This window comes from Capsicum annuum, chromosome 9 (genome assembly GCF_002878395.1).
Source record: "Capsicum annuum cultivar UCD-10X-F1 chromosome 9, UCD10Xv1.1, whole genome shotgun sequence".
Taxonomy (NCBI): Eukaryota; Viridiplantae; Streptophyta; class Magnoliopsida; order Solanales; family Solanaceae; genus Capsicum; species Capsicum annuum.
This window is the reverse complement of record NC_061119.1, coordinates 115,260,886-115,281,684: the sequence shown is the minus strand read 5'-3', so window position 1 is coordinate 115,281,684 and position 20,799 is coordinate 115,260,886. Positions and strand designations below refer to the sequence as shown.

General features: G+C 37.8%; 1 protein-coding gene across 10 annotated transcripts in view; it reads left to right on the top strand.

The window, feature by feature from the left end:
- The window catches only part of LOC107842727 (sorting nexin 2B), a 42,159-nt gene extending 21,713 nt beyond the window's left edge, over positions 1–20,446 (top strand). For 3 of the 10 annotated variants that reach the window (XM_016686686.2, XM_016686688.2, XM_047396941.1), the window contains one exon: positions 19,882–20,446. In XM_016686686.2, the coding sequence (XP_016542172.2) occupies positions 19,882–19,962 (81 nt within the window). In that variant the 3' untranslated portion in view covers positions 19,963–20,446. Of the gene's footprint in view, positions 1–3,523; positions 3,653–4,675; positions 4,876–6,389; positions 6,645–19,881 lie in introns of those variants that run through there. The other 7 variants (XR_007044970.1, XR_007044969.1, XM_047396940.1 and 4 more) reach the window with 7 other exon arrangements.
- The last annotated feature ends 353 nt before the right edge of the window (positions 20,447–20,799 follow it).

Sequence of the window (20,799 nt, the reverse complement as noted above, 5' to 3'; positions counted from 1 at the left end):
TTAAGCTTGGGAGACATCTTCTTATCGCATAAAATCCCCGAAGCGAGTCTCCATTTCATCCAACCTGCCCCAATACGGTGCGAGACATCCTCATCAATCTCTCCATTTCCCTGAATTGTAGATCCAAGATACTTAAAACTATCCCTCTTGCAAACTGCCTGAGAGTCCAACTTCACCACCACCTCCTCCTCCTCTTGCCTCGAGTCACTAAACTTGCACTCCAAATAATCCGTCTTGGTCCTACTCAATCTGAAACCTTTAGACTCCAGAGTTTGTCTCTAAATCTCCAGCTTATCATTAACACCTTGCCCGCGACTTATCAATCAAAACGACATCATCCGCACAAAGCATACATCAAGGCACCTGGCCTTGTATATTCCGCGTCAATACATCTATCACCACGGCAAATAAGAACGGACTAAGAGCTGATCCCTGATGCAACCCTGTCAAGATCGGGAAGTGCTCAGAACTCCTCCCACCCTCCTTACTCGAGTGTTCGCCCCCTCATACATATTCTTAATCGCTCTAATGTACGCCACATGAACCCCCTTCGCCTCCAAGCATCTCCAAAGAACCTCCCGAGGGACCTTGTCATACGCCTTTTCCAAGTCAATAAACACCATGTGAAGATCTCTCTTCCTCTCTCTATACTGTTCTACCAGTCTCCGCAATAGGTGAATTGCCTCAGTCGTCGAGCGACCAGGCATAAATCCAAATTGATTCTCCGAAATAGACACAATATTTCTCAACCTCCGCTCCACCACCCTTTCCCAAATCTTCATCGTGTGATTATAAATTTGAAACTCAAATAAAAGAAATTTAACATTGTACATTTATTTTTTGAATTTGTTGTTGCTTTATTTTTTGCTGAAAGTTCTATTCTATGTTCAATATTAAGTTAATTTCATTTGGATTGAGTTCTAATTTAAACTAATATTATATATAATTCTATCAAATTAGAAGGAATGACAATTTAAACTGTTAATGCTTCTATTTTTCAAACCAATTTACCACAAATTTAATTTTCTAATGATGGAGCACTACACATATCTAAATATTAAAGAGATGATTCGGGCTCGGCTCGATGCCCAGGTTTCGTTGCATTTTAGATTTTATAGGTGGTATATAGGCTATTAAAGAAAGAAATTTGTGTTCATCTGCATCTTTGTTTACTTGTCTTTGTCTGTCCTTAAAAGTGTTGCATTGATATATAGCAGCATGATCCCTCTGATTAGAGTGGACTGGTGACACTTTTGATTGTGCGGTTTTGTCACAGTTATAGTGAACCAACAATCAATGCTTGGAAGAAGCTTCACTAATAGTCTTGCTAGTAATGCTGATTAAATTGAAAGAGTCATTACCAGACTTTTTCTTCTTCTCCACCAAACCTTCACTTCCCCGTGTTTTTCTTGTGTGTGTAGCATTTGTCTTACAGAAGCATGTATCATTAAACATGAAAAGAAGCTATTACCAACTGTTGATCTTTAGGAACCCCAGGTTCTTTAAGTTCGTCTAAAACGATAAAGTAAAAGAACACACAAGGTAATCGGTTGAAATACTTGGCACACGAGAACCAACTCAACGCTATATAATAGATCTGAGCTAAGTGAACCAGGTTCGGCTACTGAAAGGAAGTGCAGTTCAGTTAGGTGAACCAGGTTCGGCTACTGAAACAAAGTGCAGACAGCTGAGTTAGGTGAACCAGGTTCGGCTACTGAAACGAAGTGCAATATAAAACAATAGATAACACAACGATGTATCATGGGAAACCTCCTTGCTCAAGGAAGTAAACCACTACCTACAGTGTGTAGGATTTTCAACCAAACTCCGCTAACTTCAACGAGCGGTTTCGAGATTACAACTCTATAATCCAAGGACTAACTCTAGTACCTCAACTCAACAGTTAACTCTAACTGTTCTAACAACTATCCAAGAAGATAAACGTTTTTCTTGTTACAATTCTCACCAGCTCACAATCACAACTATAACAATAGGAATAGTTACAACTCAATAATAACACTTCTATTACAGATTCGATAACAACCTTCAACCATAAAACAACTCATTAGTTTACTCCAACTGATAAGCTCAACAAAGGCTAGTAACTCTAGCCTTTAACTACCCAAACATCACATAAACATCTCTTACCGAATCAAACAAAACTTCAATATTCGATAGTGTTAGAATATGAGTAGGAATAGGAATAACATATTGAATCTTACTTGGGAAGAGATTGTAATGTAGTGTCCTATTAAGAAAAGGATTGGACTGTAATGTCTATAAATAGGACCTCAATGTAATCATATAGTTGCAACAATTAAATAGTATTCTTCTCATACTTCTCACATTGTATCAAAGCTTCCACGATCTTGGTAAAGAATCAGAGTTTCCGCTGCTGGCGGGCGGCTATAACCGATATATGCCGCCCGTCCGGCCAATGATCATGTTAGCAAAAGTTAGGCCACCACACTTCTTTCTCCTACTTTCTCATATCTAATTTGTGTAGCACCATGCATCTTTCTGGTGACTACTTTCTCATATCAAATTTGCGTAGCACCATGCATCTTTCGAGACTACTCATATTTAATTTGCATAGTACCGTGCATTTTTTCGGACTACTTTCTCATATCTGAGTTGCATAGCGTCTTGCGTCTTTTCGGTGACTCCTTAGATCTGATATGTGTAGTCCCATATATCTTTACGGTGACTCCTCTGATTTGCGTAGGGTCGTGCCATCATTCCGACCCTATATAAGTTCTTTTTTACAGTAGGGTTGTGCCGTCATTCTAACCCTACCCATATAAACTCTCTTTTTTAGTAGGGTCGTATCGTCATTTCGACCTTACCCATATAGTTTCTATTTTTCAGTAGGTTCGTGTCGTCATTTCGATTTTACCCTTATAATTTCTATTTCTCAGTAGGATCGTGCCATCATTCCAACCTACCCATATAATTCTCTTTTTCAGTAAGGTCGTGTCATCATTTCGACCCTACCCATATAATTTTTTTCTCAAATGGTGACCACTTTTCAGCCATCAAATCTAATAATTCGGCGTGTGAGTATGTTCCGGTCAGTTCTTCGATGACTATCTTGTTCAAGATCTACTATCTCTTGATTTCGAGATGACCCATATATTTTAACCAGTTTCCGGCAATTTTCCAGCGACACATCGACTTTCCTTTTCGGATCACTTTTTCAGTTTGTTCTGTTTCAATTGTGGTCTTCCAGACGTCCAAAGCAGTCCTTATTATTTTCTTGCAGATATCTTCATCAAGTCCCTCACCGGTCCTCGTATTAGTTACATCCATAACAAGCTTGGTACATATGTCTTTTATGCATCAGCTTGTGGGGGAGTGTTAGAATATGAGTATGAATAAGAATAGCATATTGAATCCTACTTGGGAAGGAATTGTAATGTAGTGTTATTAGGAACAGGATTGGAATGTAATGTCTATAAATAGGACCTCAATGTAATCATATAGTTACAACAATTCAATAATATTTGTCTCATACTTTTCACAGATAGTACAAACTCGAACACACACAACAACTCGTGGACCAGGTTCCAGTGTCGCTGTGACAGTCCTGCAGTTTTTCTCCAATGGCTATTGCTCTCAACTCAAGATGATGAATTTCGTGAATATGCAGTAGGTGCGACTTTCTGATAGGTTTTTCAATAATGGTTATTTAGTTGAAGACTCATATTTCTAAAATACTAGTAAAATAAAAAATTTACATAATGATAGTTAATTTAATTGCAATTTAGGAGAAGATCTATACTACATTAAAAGTGGGAAGCCCTTAAAAGTGAATGTTAAATTACTAATTTACCCTCCTAATTTAACCTAGATATCGTATTTAATTAAAAAAAAAAACTAGAATGCCAAAGAGAAGCCAACAGTTCATATTCTTTATTTATTTGAAGAGTTATAGTTGTCGGTTAAAGCACTGCTTCATATTTAATTTGGTCAGATCCAAGAATGCAACGGTTCATATGCATATTATTGGATCCTTCTTCAAAACTCTAAAGCAAAAAACAAAAGGAGAAAGAAGAGAGAGAACACTTCTTCCTATATGGCTAGAAATGGATTTCAGAATTCTGGCACTTATAGTCCCTTTGGCTTACAACATAAAATATTAATGTGGTCAATAGAATTTTGCTTGTCAAGGAAGACTACGTGAATTTAGAAAAGCCGAATTTAGAAAAACCATAAACTCCACACAAATGATGCATAGATTTGGGAATGGAGATTATAACTATAGAAATTGAGGTCATGAACAAATAGCAAGGACATAGGCATGACTTTATACAGTGTAAATATTAAAACATACTTAATATAAATTAAGTTGCTCGAACTCGGGTGCCAGTATGCGGATTTTTCGAGTCGCATTCATCAAAATTTAAATTTTAAGATTTGGGGGTGCGAATCCGAGTATGGATACGGGTGCGGGGATTCGACTAAAATTTTTTCTTTTTCAATTTCAATTAGGAGTACTATTAAGAATTTTGTTATTATACATACTATTCAAACATATATTATTTTACCATATATATTGATTCTTTTTATTTTCTAAACAATTAAAAAAAATAAAACAACCGATATCATATTGTATTATATTGATTCTTTTTATATTTTATTAGTTTTACACCGACATTGTCTCTTTCTCCCACAAGATGTCGAAATCACTGTTTCTTCCCACAAGCTATGTTGTCGTCGACAAGTTGTAAATTACATGTACGACTGTCACTTTCTTCCCAGTTGAACCAGAAGTATGATTGTCTCTTTCTTCCCAACCAAACCAAACAACTGAATATTGGATTTCTTTGTTCACTTTACAGTAGCCGGTGAAGTCGCCGGTCAGACTTTTTCCAGGTAAGTTGCTGGTCGAATCTCAATTTTCCTCCAAAATTTGTCTTGAATTTGGTCAACGTCTCCGGATTCATTTGATCGAATCCGAGACGCACCCCGCACCTGTACCAATGTCGGTGTCGCGTCGAGACAAGTTCGGCGGCAAAACCAACGAATCTGTGCAACATAGAATATAAATGTCGTAGCGTATTACGGGTTATGTCAAGTCTAAGAGAAGAAAAGAAAAAAGAATAAACAAAACAATTAATTTGAAAAGTGATTGTAAAATGCTGCATCGATGCCTTTTTTGGCCTATTTTCTAGTTCTCACACACTACAAAGAAAGTGAGGTCACTCTTTCTGCCGCTTGGCACTGAAGGGGTTTTTAGATTAGGAAATGTTATAATTCCGGGGAAACACCACCACCACATAGTTTAAGAGTATTGAACTGACAAAACATGGATAGTAGTTTAAGGGGGTCTTGAGGTATTATTAACTCATTATTTTGGCACAATACATGAACATGCCCTTTAACTTGGCTTCAAATCACATCTATGACCTCCAACTTTGGGTTTGCACAAGTAGACACTTAAACTTATATAAAGTTGAACAAATACACACACATGTCATATGTGGCGTCCTACGTGGTCAATTCTTGTCCTACATGGCATCCTACGTGTAATATGCCACATAGGACGTGTGTGTCTACTTGTTCAACTTTATATAACTTTAAGTGCTTACTTGTGCACACTCAAAGTTGGAGGTCATAGTTGTAATTTGAGGGCAAGTTAAAGGGCATAATGATTAAGAAATTCAGAAACACTCTCTCTCAACCACTTTCAGGCTCGACACTCCACCAAAAGAGCCACTGTTCAGCATCTAGCTGAGCTCGATGTGTTGATCAATATTTTCAATTTCTTTTTATGATTTTCAATAACAAAGAGAGTATTTAGATGTACTCACCGGAGGTTCATCTTGCCCATAACAAATCAGAGTTGCACTTCACCAAACTTCAGCGATGCTGAAATGGAAAATAAATCAGAAATTCTTGCATTATTTTATGCTTCCCACCGATAAAAATGAAAATAGTAACTAAGCAGACTTTGTTAAGTGGTGTGGTAGTAGTAGTAGTAGGTGGGGGTGGTGGAAAAGAATGATTAAAAAGAGAAAACCAAAAGAAAATAAAAGGGAAGACCGTAGATTATTTGATCAAATTTGAACCATCTCATTTGTCTTAGATTTGGATTAATTGTTTACTGTTCATGCACTGCAAATGTTGGGAAAAACATACGTTATGTATCCATATTGTGGGTATTAGTTATGGAATTTTCAAGTTGAAGAATGTAAAAGGATGAAGAGTTGATGGACAACGAAAATGATATGGAGAACTTAAGCGCTCTTAAATTAGCACATTTAGACGGACAAAATTATGAGCATGCTTAGCTCTAGATAATCTTCAAAGTAAAGATTTTAATTGCTGAAGCTGATGCTTCTTTTGTGAAACCACTGAATCAGTAAGACACCTTTTTGTTAATGTAGACAAGCGTGGCATTGCTGGTGCATTTTCTGAAATATCAATGGGGCAAGATATATAAAGTATAGAGACAAATATCGAAGATATTTACGCATTGTTGATGTGTTACTCTATGGGTGGCTTGTATCTTTTATTATCTAGTGGTTTGTTATCCCATTTTATTGTTTGTTTTTATGTTTTTTGTTATACTGTTATTTGTATTGAGCCGAGGGTCTATCGGAAACAACCTCTCTACTTCATTGGAGGTAGTGGTATTGACTGCGTACACTTTACTTTACCCTCCCCAGACCCCACTTTGTGGGAATACACTAGGTATGTTGTTGCTTTTGTATTTAAGCATTGTTGGACCCATGTGGGTAGAGATTAAGATATATCTGTGATGGAGTTGGAGTAGTATGGTGACTGCTATTCAATGTTATATCAGTGGTAAGATGCCAAACATATGAAGAAAGAATACTTTGGTTCTGATACATTTGAACCAAAAAGACATTCAAAGTTCTTTGTATTGGACTTGTGAGTCAGACGATGAAATCCAATGGTGTGGCTTACCGGTCAATGAAGTGGGTTAATAGGTCTCATGTTCAAATCCAAATCCCAACAGAGACAAAAAAACACTACATGATACTTCCCATCTGTCCTAGCCGTGGTGGACTAAGTTACCTGATATCTGTTGCTAGTGGGAGGTGTCATAACCCAAAAGTTGAGGTCATGATGGCAACTACCCGACCCAACCTTGGTAGATAAGCCAGAACGAATTAATACCCTAAGTAAGACAAAACGAGACTTCAAAAAGTGAAGCCTAAGTCAACACAAATTCAAAATAAGCGAAAGTCTGAAGTAAATGTCACACACTTCCAAAACCTGGTGTCATAAGTCAGGAGCATCTAAAACATATGCGAGTCTGAAAATACATAGTTTGTCTCTGAATATGAAATAGAGACATAAAAAGGATAGGATGAGGTCCGAAAATCAGCTCTGGACTCTAGTGTGTGCTAGTACCTCGAATCAACTACCGCACGATCAGCTGCCGCATCTCGTACTCGAATTACGATCTGCACCGAAAGGGCACAGTAGGTGTGAGTATGGTCAACTTGTACTCAGTGGGTATCATAGGCTGACCGAGCAAAGCAGAAAATAATACATAAAGAAATATTATGAGCCAAAAAAGTTTTCAAATGGTAGCTCACACCGTCTCCACTAACAATTCTAATATATGAACGAAATAAAATAAAAAAATGCATCATGGAGGTACATAGAATTTGATTACACGTCAAGTAACACGTAAAAGAAACACATAAAATGCATATGCAAATGCAATGCATGAATGATGAAGCGAATAATGTGAAAGTCATCGTATGACTTCCTGTATACACCTATCGAACCTTAATGCTCCTAAGATAGGACCCATGGGGGTTCGCAACCCGTATACTATCTCAAAAATCTCAACCCACCTTTCGGATTGTGTTCACGGATCAAGGTTTTTATGAAAATATCTCACTTCTTTTAAAACAGTGTCCCTCATGTATGAAATGAGGATATAATGCCCACAATCAAATCAGTATTGTAACGCCCCAAAAATACCCTCTGAAAGTTGCACGGTGCTTAAGACTACGAATAGCCCCAAGCTAACCAATGATATCTACTCAACACTAAACACTCATAAATGTAAACTTTAAACATAACCTATTTTGTATAACGATATTTGATATATAAATTCAGCTCGTTAAAAGGGAGACTGAAACCTTAGAGTTCAGTGGGAGAGAGCTCCGATCTCTTGATTCTGGTTGAAATTTTCCGTAAGTTTTATTCTCCAGTTCTCCCCTTAAATAAGAGTCTTTGTTATATATCAAATATCGTTATACAAAATAGGTCTAATCCTTATGAAACTAGGAAACGCAAAACCCTACTGTAGACTAATAATGATAGCTAACATGCATCCTTTTTTAGAATAATAAATAAAGCTACTAATAATAAAATTAATCTCTAAATTTAACTTTCCTTCCCGCGGACATATGTCTTGCCTACAAATGCATCCATAACATTACCCCCCTCATGTTGAAAGAGTTTGTCCTCAAGCTCGAACGATGGATAAACCTGCTAAAAAGAGTCTACATTCTCCCACGTTGCTTCTTCCTCTGGCATACCTGACCATTGTATAAGAATCTCCTTTGTACCATGATTGACACTAGCTCTAATGACTGCAGCAGGCAAAGGAACTACTCGGCCATTCTCTAGAGTTGGTAGCTCTGTCATAGGTGGTCGGTGTTCACCTTTGAATGCCTTTAAAAGGGAAACATGGAAAACATTATGAATTCGACTGTCACTTGGCAAATCCAACGCATATGCAACATGCCCAATTCGACTTAATATCGGAAATGGACCATAAAATTTGGGGTACTACTTATTGTAAATACTCAATCGAGTGGACCGCTGTCTGTAGGGATGTAAACGAAGCCAAACAAGTGTTCTTGGAGCAAATTCTACATCACGATGACCCTTATCATAATATTCCTTCATTTGTTATTGGGCTGCCTGAAACCGATTCCGGATATCACCCAAAATGTTAGCACGATCCAACAATGCATTCTCAACAGCTTCTACTTGACTTGTCCCTGGTACATAAGAAATTAAACAGGGTGGGTCATGACCATAAACAACCTGAAGGGTGTGGTCTGCAATGCCAAATGAAAAGATGTGTTGTAACAAAATTCTGCCCATGGAACCCAATCAACCCACTTTCGAGGATAATCACCAACAAAGCAACGAAGATACATCTCTACAGTACGGCTAACGACCTCTGTCTGGCCATCTGTTTGTGGATGGTAAGTAGAGGAGAATTGTAATTTAGCACCATTCAAGCGAAAAAGTTCTTTCCAAAAAGTGCTAGTAAAAACCACATCTCTATCACAAGTAATAGTTTTCGGTATCCCATGTAAGCGAACAATTTGCTCAAAGAATATCTGAGCCACCCATGCAGCCGTGTTTGGATAAGCTAATGTATGAAATAAGCATATTTTGAGGACCGATCCACTACAAACAAGATCGACTTTCCCCAAGTCTTGGGTAAGCCATCTATAAACTCCATTGAGATGCCTGCCCAGATCTGATACCAAACGGTTCAACAAGGCCCAAAACAGTCCACAAAACGCCACACAACAAGAAGAACAAAAATGGCTACAAGAACACAAACACAACAAGAACACGATTTGCAAGAAATTAAAGGATAGGTAACTTGACATACAAATGCATATTACTATGAACCTAAGTGTATCAAATACAAAGACCCAAGAATTCATACAAGATAACACCAAGTTCTTACGGGACCTCAAGGGAATCGAGATTCCCAAGCAACCACCGTTTTTAAACTAGTAACCAACACAAGTGATTTCACACTTGTCACAAGTTAAATCCACACTTGCAAGACTCTCTCTAGTGCTCTCAAAATATATCATCCGAGTTAAGAGAAATGACCTAAAAGGTTCTATAAGTCTTGACTACTTATTGCACAAAATGACCAAAAGGCCCTTAATGAAAGCCACAAGAGGGACGACTTTGGAATGTAGAGTTGGCAACCTTGGAGTGTTTTGAAGGCCTTCTTGACACTTCAAGGCTTGTTCTCTTGGTTGGGCAACCCCCAAACTCGGGTCTCAATGTATTGACTTCCAATCATGTCCTCGAAAGCTAAGGTGCCTCTTTGACCCGTATCGAGATCGGAGTCGGAAGCTGGAGAGGTTGTAACAATCCTGCGGGACTTAAATGTTCTGATTTATTGCGTTGACACATCGGGCAGGCAACAACATATGTGGCAATGTCATTTTTCATACCTTTCCAGTAAAAATCCTCACGAATTCGATGCAATGTTTTGTGTATCCCTTCATGCGCACTATCATGATAGGCGGATAGTACAGTTGGTAGCAATGGGGAATTTTGTAAAAGGTAGATACGACCTTTAAACAAAAGTAACCCATTCTTGAACTGTCAGTCCGAACTCAACTTTCCTAGCTTGGCTTTACCACACAAATCCAATAGTTCTGCCGATTCCACAAGCTCCTCACGGATGGTGTCCAGTAATGTGCTACTAGGGTAGCTAATAATAGCATTCAAAGAAGGGTCCTCAGGTGTAGTTTTATATAAAGCATCAACAACTTTATTGAGATAACCAGCCCAGCAGACCACTGTGAAATCGTAACCCATGAGTTTGCTCAACCAGTGTTGTTGAGGAGGTGTAGTAAGTTGTTCCAACAAGTATTTAAGGCGGTAATGATCCGTTCGGATGAGAAAGGGGTACCCCCATAAGTATGGCCACCAATGCTGGACTGCTTTTGCAAGGCCAATCAGCTCCCTTTCATATGGAGCTAATTTTTAGTGACGAGCTGTCAACTGTCGGCTGAAAAATGCAATGGGCGGGGCACCCTGTTGCAAAATAGCTCCTACACGACCTCCTGAAGCATCACATTCTACAATGAAATTCATATTAAAGTCGGGCAACCATAGTATTTGAGCAGATGATAGTGCTTGCTTGTTGAAGCTTCTGGAATGCAGCTAGGATCGAGTTGTTCCACTGGAAGGAGTTTTTCTTGAGTAAACTAGTCAAGGGTGCTGCTAATTGTCCGTAGTCATCAATAAATTTGCGTAGTAACCCGCCAGTCCCAAGAATCCACGACGACACCACGAAGACAGGTAATTGATCGAGGTTGAGGCCAGCCTAAAATTGCATGTACCTTGCTCTTATCTACCTCCACACCTGTAATAATATGCCCCAAACAAGCTACTTGAGTTGTACCAAAGCAACATTTAGATCGTTTCAAATATAGTCTGTGCACGCAATAACAGAAACACCTTTCTCACGTGAACCAAATGTTCCTCCCAACCACAACTATAAATTAAGATATCATCAGAGAAAACCAACACAAATTGGCGTAAGTATTCATGAAAGACCTTATTCATTAAAGCTTGAAAAGTGGATGGGGCATTAGTGAGGCCGAACGGCTTGACAAGGAACTCAAAATGCTCAGGATGAGTCTGAGAAGCTGTCTTTTCCACATTTGCAGGAGACATGCGTACTTGATAGTATCCAGACTTCAAATCCAATTTAGTAAAGTACTTGGCCTCGTGTAACTCGTTAAGTACCTTGTCCACAATAGGAATTGGGAACTTGTCCTTTACTGTTTTAGCATTCAATTCACGATAATCAAGACATGCGCCAAGATCCGTCTTGCTTGGATACCAATAACACAGGTGAAGAAAAAGAGGACTTGCTTGGTCATATAAATCCTTGCTGCAACATCTGGTTACATTGCTTCTCAATCTCATCTTTTTGTCGATGAGGGTATCGATGAGGACAAACAACTACAGATGTTGTCCCGGGCAGCAAACTGATGCGATGATCGCATTGTCGCAATGGTGTTAAACTCGTAGGTTCCTGGAACAAATCAGCGAACTCAGTCAAAAGGTATTCCTATCATTGCTCATCCGTAGTTGCCTTTCCTAACAGATGCAAAACCTTATCACAATACTGTTGTTGGCCCTGAAGCAAAAATTGATTTACCTTCCAGTGAAAACCTCATAATAAGTTCTGCAAAATCCCAAAGTATAGGACCCAGGGTCTGTAACTACTTAACTCCCAAAACAATATCAAACCCGTCCAATGGAATAACATAAAGATCTATAATAAAGCAATGTTCACCAATAGAAATTGTTACCAATAGAAATTGTTACCCGTGTGCAGACCCCCAAGCCGGGGAACCTTCTCTTCATTAGCAATGGAGATTCTGATGTTGTGATGTTGTGCAAGGAGAAAATATTACGGAGTAATCGATTGGCAGCAGTAGAACTTATAAAGTTATGGGTACTTCTAGAATTAATAAGACTGAGCATATGCTGTCCATTAATGGTTGCAGGCAATTGCATAGTCTGTGCATGTCTGTAATAGCATGTAAAGAATCCAGAACATTATAAGTACAATGAAAAAGATATAAATTGGAACTATCGAGAACTTTGCTATTGAAAGCTAATCTAACATGATGATTGGTAGAATCATTGACTTATATTGATAAGTCATTACGGTGATTATTCCATTTTGGAATTTAGTGACAAATTACAAATTCTTATTGCAACACTTATTCTCATAATCTGTTGTATCGTGCTATCAACTGAATCATCCAGTTCCAGCCAGAAAAGGCGTTTGCACTGGTGAGTGCTGAATATTGTTCGTCACAATTATAGCATAATGCCTTAGCTCTTCTCTCTGCCATCTCTGTCCGAGTTAATCGCTTGACAAAAGGGGTTTGGTTGCCTATATAGGTTTTAGTCGAGGTAGATGAACCAACTAAACTAGTAGCAGACTTTGCTGAATTTATCGTGCTGCCAAGACTTGTTCGGGACTGCTGCCATGCCGCCACCTTGCGGGAATTGCTGACTTTCTGCATTTGTTGTTTCTGTTCTAAAGCCTGAGCTAAACTCATAGATGCCGATAAGTCAGGTGATTTGAGAAGTTGCACGTCCATTCTGATTGAATCATCCAACCCTGCCATAAATATTCCTACGTGCAAGTGTTCTAGAATAAGATGACTAGCGCTAGCCAACTTTTCTTGAAACTGACGTTGATAAGCTTCAAATGTACTAGTTTGCCGAAGTGTGACCAATTCTCCCACCGGGTTGCTACTTTCATGAGGTCCGAATCGCTGGAAGCTATGTTTTTGAAATTCTTCCCAAGTCATTGGGCCCTTAGCTCATTTAGGCTGATAATACCATAACTGTGCTTCTCCCAACATGTGAAACCCAGCCACTCCAACCTTTTTTGCTTCGATTGTGTGTTGATTTTCAAAAAATTGTTCGCAACGATGTGTCCAAATTAATGGGTCATAGGTACCATCATAAGTAGGAAAGTCCATCCTTGCATACCTTCGTATTGTTGAATGAGAATTACCACTTGTTTGATGATTCTGGTTACCCATGATTGGAATAGGCATACCTTTAGTAGCATAATTTGTTGATTTCCTAGCTGTCGGGGCGCTGCTCGACTCAGTTCCATGAGTTTTCGGTTTTGTGGATCCAATTCCCATGCTCGAAAATTGTTCTTGGATGACTTGAATAATTCTTTCACTAAGACGTCGTTCCATCGCTGCAATTTTCAAGTCTATTAAGGTTTTTGTAATCTCACATTTTTCTTTGAATCTGGAATTGATCTCATCGTCCATTGTGAAAGGCTCTGGTAGCAAATTGTTACGATTTCTTGCAAAGGATCGAGTCACAGGACGATTAACAGGAAAATCTAAATCAATTGCCTTTGATTTCCCTTTGCTTTATTTAGAATTCCTAGAGCGACTTATTTTGTATAACGATATTTGATATATAAATTCAGCTTGTTAAAAAGGAGACTGAAACCTCAGAGTTCAGTGGGAGAGAACTTCTATCTCTTGATTCTGGTTGAAATTCTGTATAAGTTTTATTCTCCAATTCTCCCCTTAAATAGGAGTCTCTATTACAACAAATAAGAAGCCTAATCCTTATGAAACTAGGGAACACAAAACCCTATTATAGACTAATAACGACAGCTAGCATGCATCGTATTTTAGAATAATAAATAAAGCTACTAATAATAAAATTAATCTCTAAATTTAACTGTCCTTCCTGCGGACATATGTCTTGCCCACAAACGCATCCATAACAAACTATCGTAAATTTGGCCCTCGAACTATGAGGACCCACCAGCTGTTTGAATGTAGGAAGTGGTGCTTGCGGGTTAATCATGCTGCTGGGATGAAACCAGAATCTACATTATGAAATAATGTAGCCACACCGACATATATGTGGCAAGTACTTCTAGAATGTATTGAGTATGTGGGGGTGAATGCAATAAGTAAAACTGAAGCTGAACAGAATTTCAAATCATGCATGCTAAGTGTAAAAGGACTCATCTTGGTAATAAGCAAGATTTGAAACTGAAATCTCATAAAGAATTACTTATAAAGCAATATCTGAAAAACAATTGTGAGTCATTATACTTAGTTTCTAAAATACTCTTTTTCTGTGGGAGATTCTCATAACCGACATAAACCATGCGAGCAACATGGAGTTCAATGACTCAATCCCTCATCGAAAGAGCACGATGACTCAAACCCTCATCGCAACGGCCCAATATACCTTGCCATGCTAGGGTATAAAGGGTAACTGTGGTGATCACCTAAACATTTCTGATTGGACAAGCTGAATAATATAACTGACATGCTCGTTTGAACAAGCTAAAATAACCTATGGTGGCACGTAGTTTTTGGGAAATAGGATGCGCTAAACCCCCTTCTAGGTGCTAGATACTACCCCCAAAATCATACTATTGCTCGTACCGTATCTATGAAGTTCACCTCTAAGTAGGTGTATAAGTTGATAAGTCTGAAAACATAATATGCGACTGTCTTCATCTAAAATTCTTGGTTTCTTATGTGAACTTCATAGCTTGCTGAAATCTCATATAAAATTGAGACTGTAATTATACCGTAATGCTTTTGAAACTCAAACTGGTAAACTTGAACTTCTTGTAAATTGAATACTCAATGCTCAAATTGTAATCTTTTGTCAACTCATGGAAACTTCATATCGAAATGTCATAACGCAATGCTTGAAATTACTTTAGTAGATAAACTTAAATAAGCCTGAAAACATATACTCCCTATGTTCCATTTTATGTGTCGCCATTTTCTTTTTAGTCTTTCCCAAAAAGAATGTCACCTTTCCTTATTTGGTAACTATTTAATGGCATCATTCCTATTTTATCCTTATTGGGTCCAACTTAATAAGAAAAGACAACTAAAAAGTAAACATGAAAGTGACTTTAAAAGGGGCAATTTTGTAAACTTTACAAAGTCATAATTTATTTTTTAAACTTCGTGTCCGGTCAAAATGTGACACGTAAAATAGGACGGAGGGCGTACAAAACAATGTGCATGATAAAACATCATAAACTCAAGCATAAGTAAAATGCGTATGGACCCTAGTTATAAAATCTCAAATTCATGATAAAAACTTAACTTTTGGGCACAAAGATGAAAGATATCTCTTGTTCAAATCCCACATATCTGGACTTAGTGAATTTCTTGAGGGGAATTCGAATTGGAACCTTGCAAGCTTGAACTTTGGCAAAAAACTCTCCCTTTGTGCTTTTGAGGGTTTTGGGAGGACAGGAGACGTTTTAATCTGGGTTATGCGGGTGGGAATTGCATTTAATATGATTGGGAAGTCGTTTAAATAGGTAAAAAACCAAAATGCCCTCTGCCCAAACTAAAAAAAATGAAATTGACGTTTCTGCGTCCTTGGGCGTGGCATGCTCTTATCGCAGACCTTCACTGATTTTCGCGTAAGGTGTGCCTCCCCTCCTGGCACGCCCTTAACGCAGACCCTTACTCTTTTGGGGTCTCGAAATATTTCAAAACACGTTTTAAAAATTTTGAAACACTTCCTGATGGTCTCGTTATTATTCCTTATCATAATTCTACTCAGAAATCACCATAAAACATGAAGGAGATACCAAAATGAAATTGTAAAATTTTTGGGTCTAAGAAGTCTGAAGATAACAAATCTATTCAATACGTGTATAAGTGAACCGAATCAACTCAGTATGTCAATATTTCATGATATCAGTTCTAGTTTGACACCGTTGAAATAAATATGCATATAAGGCATCATTAATATCATATCAACCTATAACTCGAGCATGTCTATCATGATAAAGGCAAAAACCGCTCAATAAGGATTATAATCTATTCAAGCCCTCGCACGGGTATTACGTTAAGAATAAAGGCATTTAAATGCACATATAAGGCCAATGATGTCATATCAAACCCCCACACGAGCAACATACTATATTATCACAAGTCAACAACAACAAGAATATAAGCCCCCACACGGGCACACCATAGTAATAATAAACTCGAAATACAATTTCCATAATTATTGTTCCCAAACCCATAGCATGCTTTCTTATTTATTAACTACCCAACTCAGTCTGTATAAAGTTAAACCATAACCTAACTCGAACGTTGAAATCCAAACCTAACGTCCTTCGACACGGAGCTTACCTTTTTTGAACGGTCTTGGAATCAACTAAAACATACAATTATAACATCTACGTGTTAAACGAAAGCTAATGATACCCATGCTGAATATTTTTTAGCTGGGTCCCAACACGGGTTCGAAAAATGGGTTTGAAAATGAAAGGGGTAAAATTAGAATTTCATTTGAGAAACACATTTCCCAAGGTTATAGGAGTCTACAATTGAAAATCTAGGCGAAAGCGAGTTAAAAATAAGGTCCAATCGAAGAAAAATCATAGCTTTACTGGCAACACCACGAAAATCCATTTCAAATCGAGATTAAAAGGTGTTTTCGATGACATTATCATTATGAAATAATGAAAAGATGAGTTTAGAGGTTATCCATACAAAAATGATGATAAAACCCTAGTGAAATCGTCATTCCTGAAATTTGGAGGTCCAAAAACGGTGAAAATCGTGAAATTAAGGTATTTATACTATTCTGTGAACAATACCTCGTGATCGTGGACCCCACCGCAAAATCACGAAGGTCAACGTAGATTTGACCAAAATATTGGCCTTCGCATTCACGGCCATGGCTTCGTGTTCGCGAAGGCCAACAAATCGGACCTTCGCGTTTGCGACTACCCCATCACATTCGTAAAGAAGGACGACCCGACCCGGACCCTCATTGCTCTTCATGATTGCGGATCTCTACTCCTGATTGCAATGAGGAAAAATATCCTTCTCTGCTTTCGTAGCCACAGGCTCGCATTTGTGAAGAAGAAAATGACCTCGCAAAGAAGGACGACCCGACCCGGACCCTCATTGCTCTTCGTGATTGCGGATCCCTACTCCTGATTGCGATGAGGAAAAATATCCTTCTCTGCGTTCGTAGCTAGAGGCCCGCATTCGTGAAGAAGAAAATGACCTGCACCAATACAGGAGGTTACAGGTATCCTGTGGATTTAGTCGAGGTGCGAAAGCCGGCTCAGACACCAAGTTATCCAAAAAAAAATTAATGGTGATAGAACTTTGGAAAGTAATAGAGCATAAACTTAGGGCATTCATTATAGGGTGACTTCGAACTAGTGTGGGTTTATATCTAATAGATTCATTAATAGAAGGGGAAAAACATCTCCACATGATAGTCATTGACCTAGAGAAAACATATGATATAATGATTAGGAAAGTCTTGATCAGTTCTCAGGACAAAGGAACTCATATATAAAGAGTATACAAGTGTTATGGAGAATACAATGAATGGTTACAAGTGTAGGAACAACAGAAGGAGATACCTTGGAGTTTTTCATAACCGTGTGTTTACCTACTCTAAGGAGTCTTGAAGCCATACTTGTTTGGCACAACAATGGCAAAGCTACAGTGGTGGAAGGGTGGTCGATCGAACATCCTTCATCGGAAAATTATACTGTGTATATAGGACAAATATTATTTTTGCCAGATAAATACTTAATATTGAACACCCTTGACACAACAGGCCAAGGTGTCGCGGGTTTGATTCACCTGGGTTTCTCATTTGTTTTACATATTTTTATAAGAAAATAGGACCTACCGCCAACTGGGTTGCTTGGACTGCATCCTAAGGCCCATTTTCAAACCAATAAATTTAATATCAAATGGAATATCTTATTTTTATTTATTAAATTTATCATTTAAATATCTTCTCTCCTTTATATTTTCTACTTTCCTTAACAAATTGATTCTTCTGTATAATGTAGTTCTTGTTAAGGGCTCTTTTTATTATTGTTACAAGAGCACTGAAAGTTAGATACTATCCAACAAAGAGAATTAATTTATTATTGCATTACAAATATTGATTTTTGTAGGCCATTACAAAACTAGGTGTACATAAGGTAAGTGCCCTTTTTCATTATCCGAAAAAATTCTGGTTACAATTACACAATAGCCTAGCTGTGTCTTCAACTTTTCTGTTGTTTCAGTTATTTTTTTATGTCTTGCAATTATTTTTCTAACAAGATTCATCTTGAACTTTCAATAGTGGAAATATGTTTTCTAATAATAAAGAATTCTAGTCTTCTAATTAAAATGCAATTCATGATGAATTTTAAGCGATTTCATAGTTGCATTTTATAAGTAGAAGTGTCTAGTATTGTTTCTGATGAGTCTACTATACAATTTCAAGGAATGAAACATTGTCTAGTATTGTTTCTGATGAGTCTACTATAAAATTTCAAGGAATGAAGCATTCTCGAACAAGTTGAATAATATATTCAAGTTTACACGTGAAGAATTTCTTGGGGACTTTTGGGTTGGTTTGATTTTGTACAATTATTAGTTCTATAACTAGTGCTCTTATGATTTAGCTAAATATTATGTATTGACTTCAGTCTCAAAAAAAATAGTTTGAATTAAATTTTTCTATGCGCCCATTTATCGATTTTTAGTATTTTCCTCTTCTAAATTTCAAAACCATTAGTGGAAATCCCGGCCACGTCACTGGCCATGAGGTTCTATGGTGCATGTTTTTTTTGCGGATATTTGCATTAAATTGACGAAACTATCAAGGAAGTCAATGTAAAGCTACAATTATGGAGAAACACATTGTGACCAAGGATTTTAGGATGTGTGTCTAAAGATTTTAGGATGTGGCACCAGTCTATGGGTGTACCAAGATCTTCGCAGGATGATCAAAGTGGCTTATTTTTCCAAGCCATTGCATTAGATAAGCCCATTGTAGTAGTAGTCGTCTCTGAATTCCTATGTTCTTTGCTAAAATACTCTCAGATGAATGAATTATTTGTGTCCTATGATAATTGATGTCCTTAAGGCGGGTGGGGTGGCTTAAATTCATGGGGGGAAGTTTTTCTTATGATCTCTGTTGACGTTTTGCAAATGCTCATCTGTTTCAACTAGAAGGGTAAAAGAAAGGTACAATACATAAACATGCTCTTTAACTTGGCCTCATATCACATCTATGACCTCCAACTTTGGGTGTACACAAGTAGTAGATACTTTAACTTGTCTGAAGTTTGACAAGTAGACACATATGTCCGATGTGGCGTCCTACATGGCCAGTTTTTCTCCTACATGACGTCCTATATGCCACATAGGGCGTATGTGTCTACTTGTTCAACTTTATACAAATTTAAGTGTTTACTTGTGCACACCAAATTTGGAGGTCATAGATGTGATTTGAGTGCAAGTTAAAGGACATTAATGTATTATGCCTAAATTGACTTGTTTCCTGGATCACTTTAAATGATGTCCTTGCTTTTAATTGAGATCATTTTTCCTTTTCTATTTCTTCTCATGAATTAATTATAACCCTTGGAGTTGAGAATTACTTTATTTTTCTTCCGCCAGTAATCTGATACTGTTGCTTCTCGTGAGTTTTAGAACTTATGGTATATATAGTGGATTCACTATGCTTTGAAAATATTGAAACCGCTAATCCTCTAATATGAAGGCTTTCTCATGAATGTACCAGGTGGCTTATACAGAGAGAATTGGACAAGAGTGGTCAAAAGTTGCAGAGAAGACGAGTCGTTATTCAAGAGAGAGCGCATAAAATGTATGCTGTAAAATCAGATATTATTTTTTCCTTAATTTCCCACTCTTATGAGTGTTATCTCACTTTAAAAAAATTATTTTCTTGGTTCTAAATAGAAGGTTTCCATTCAAAGTACTGTATGAACTGTGAACTGACTCGCATGAATTCGGACTGCAGTAGTGGTCAAATTGAGGGGCTAGTTTAATTGTAATTCCATGTCAGCACCAAAATAAAATGGATAGTGCACAGAGCTTCCTTGCAGCTACCCTACTTGACCTGTGCCTGTTTTAACACATTGATGATCGAAGAAGTAGGCTGCTGAAACCGGAGCTTGAGCATGTTGTCTCTTCAAATATTGAAGTTGTCCATTCTTTCCAACCTGAAGTAAGTTGTATCCAGAGTGCAAACCCAATTCATAATGGGATGCCACTATAATGCTGGTAGCCTGAGTTAGCTTTATGTAAGAAAACAGTTTACCATAAACAAAATCACGTTTTGTACCTATCTTTAAGGGCTGTGTAGTAGGGCAACAAGTTTCCTGCCTACTTCTTAAAGGGAGGTTGGCAATAGCAGCAAGTACTAGTTATTCTACTGTTTTATATTCCCCAGGTCTAACAAAAGAAGTTCTTGAGGCGTCCATCTCCATGGCTGCTGCAGCAAAATGGACAGTCTTCAAAAAAGAAAACAGGGTGATCCTGAGCTGTCTAAACAAATTTTGCTAGTGTGTTTGCGGCATTTCCCTGTTCCCTGTACGTTTGTGCTAATAGGGGGCCCCCCATCTGCTGGAGCAGGTACATATAATCCAAAATTAAATTAGGGTAATGTGGATGCTTATTAGATAAGAGTCATTTTCAC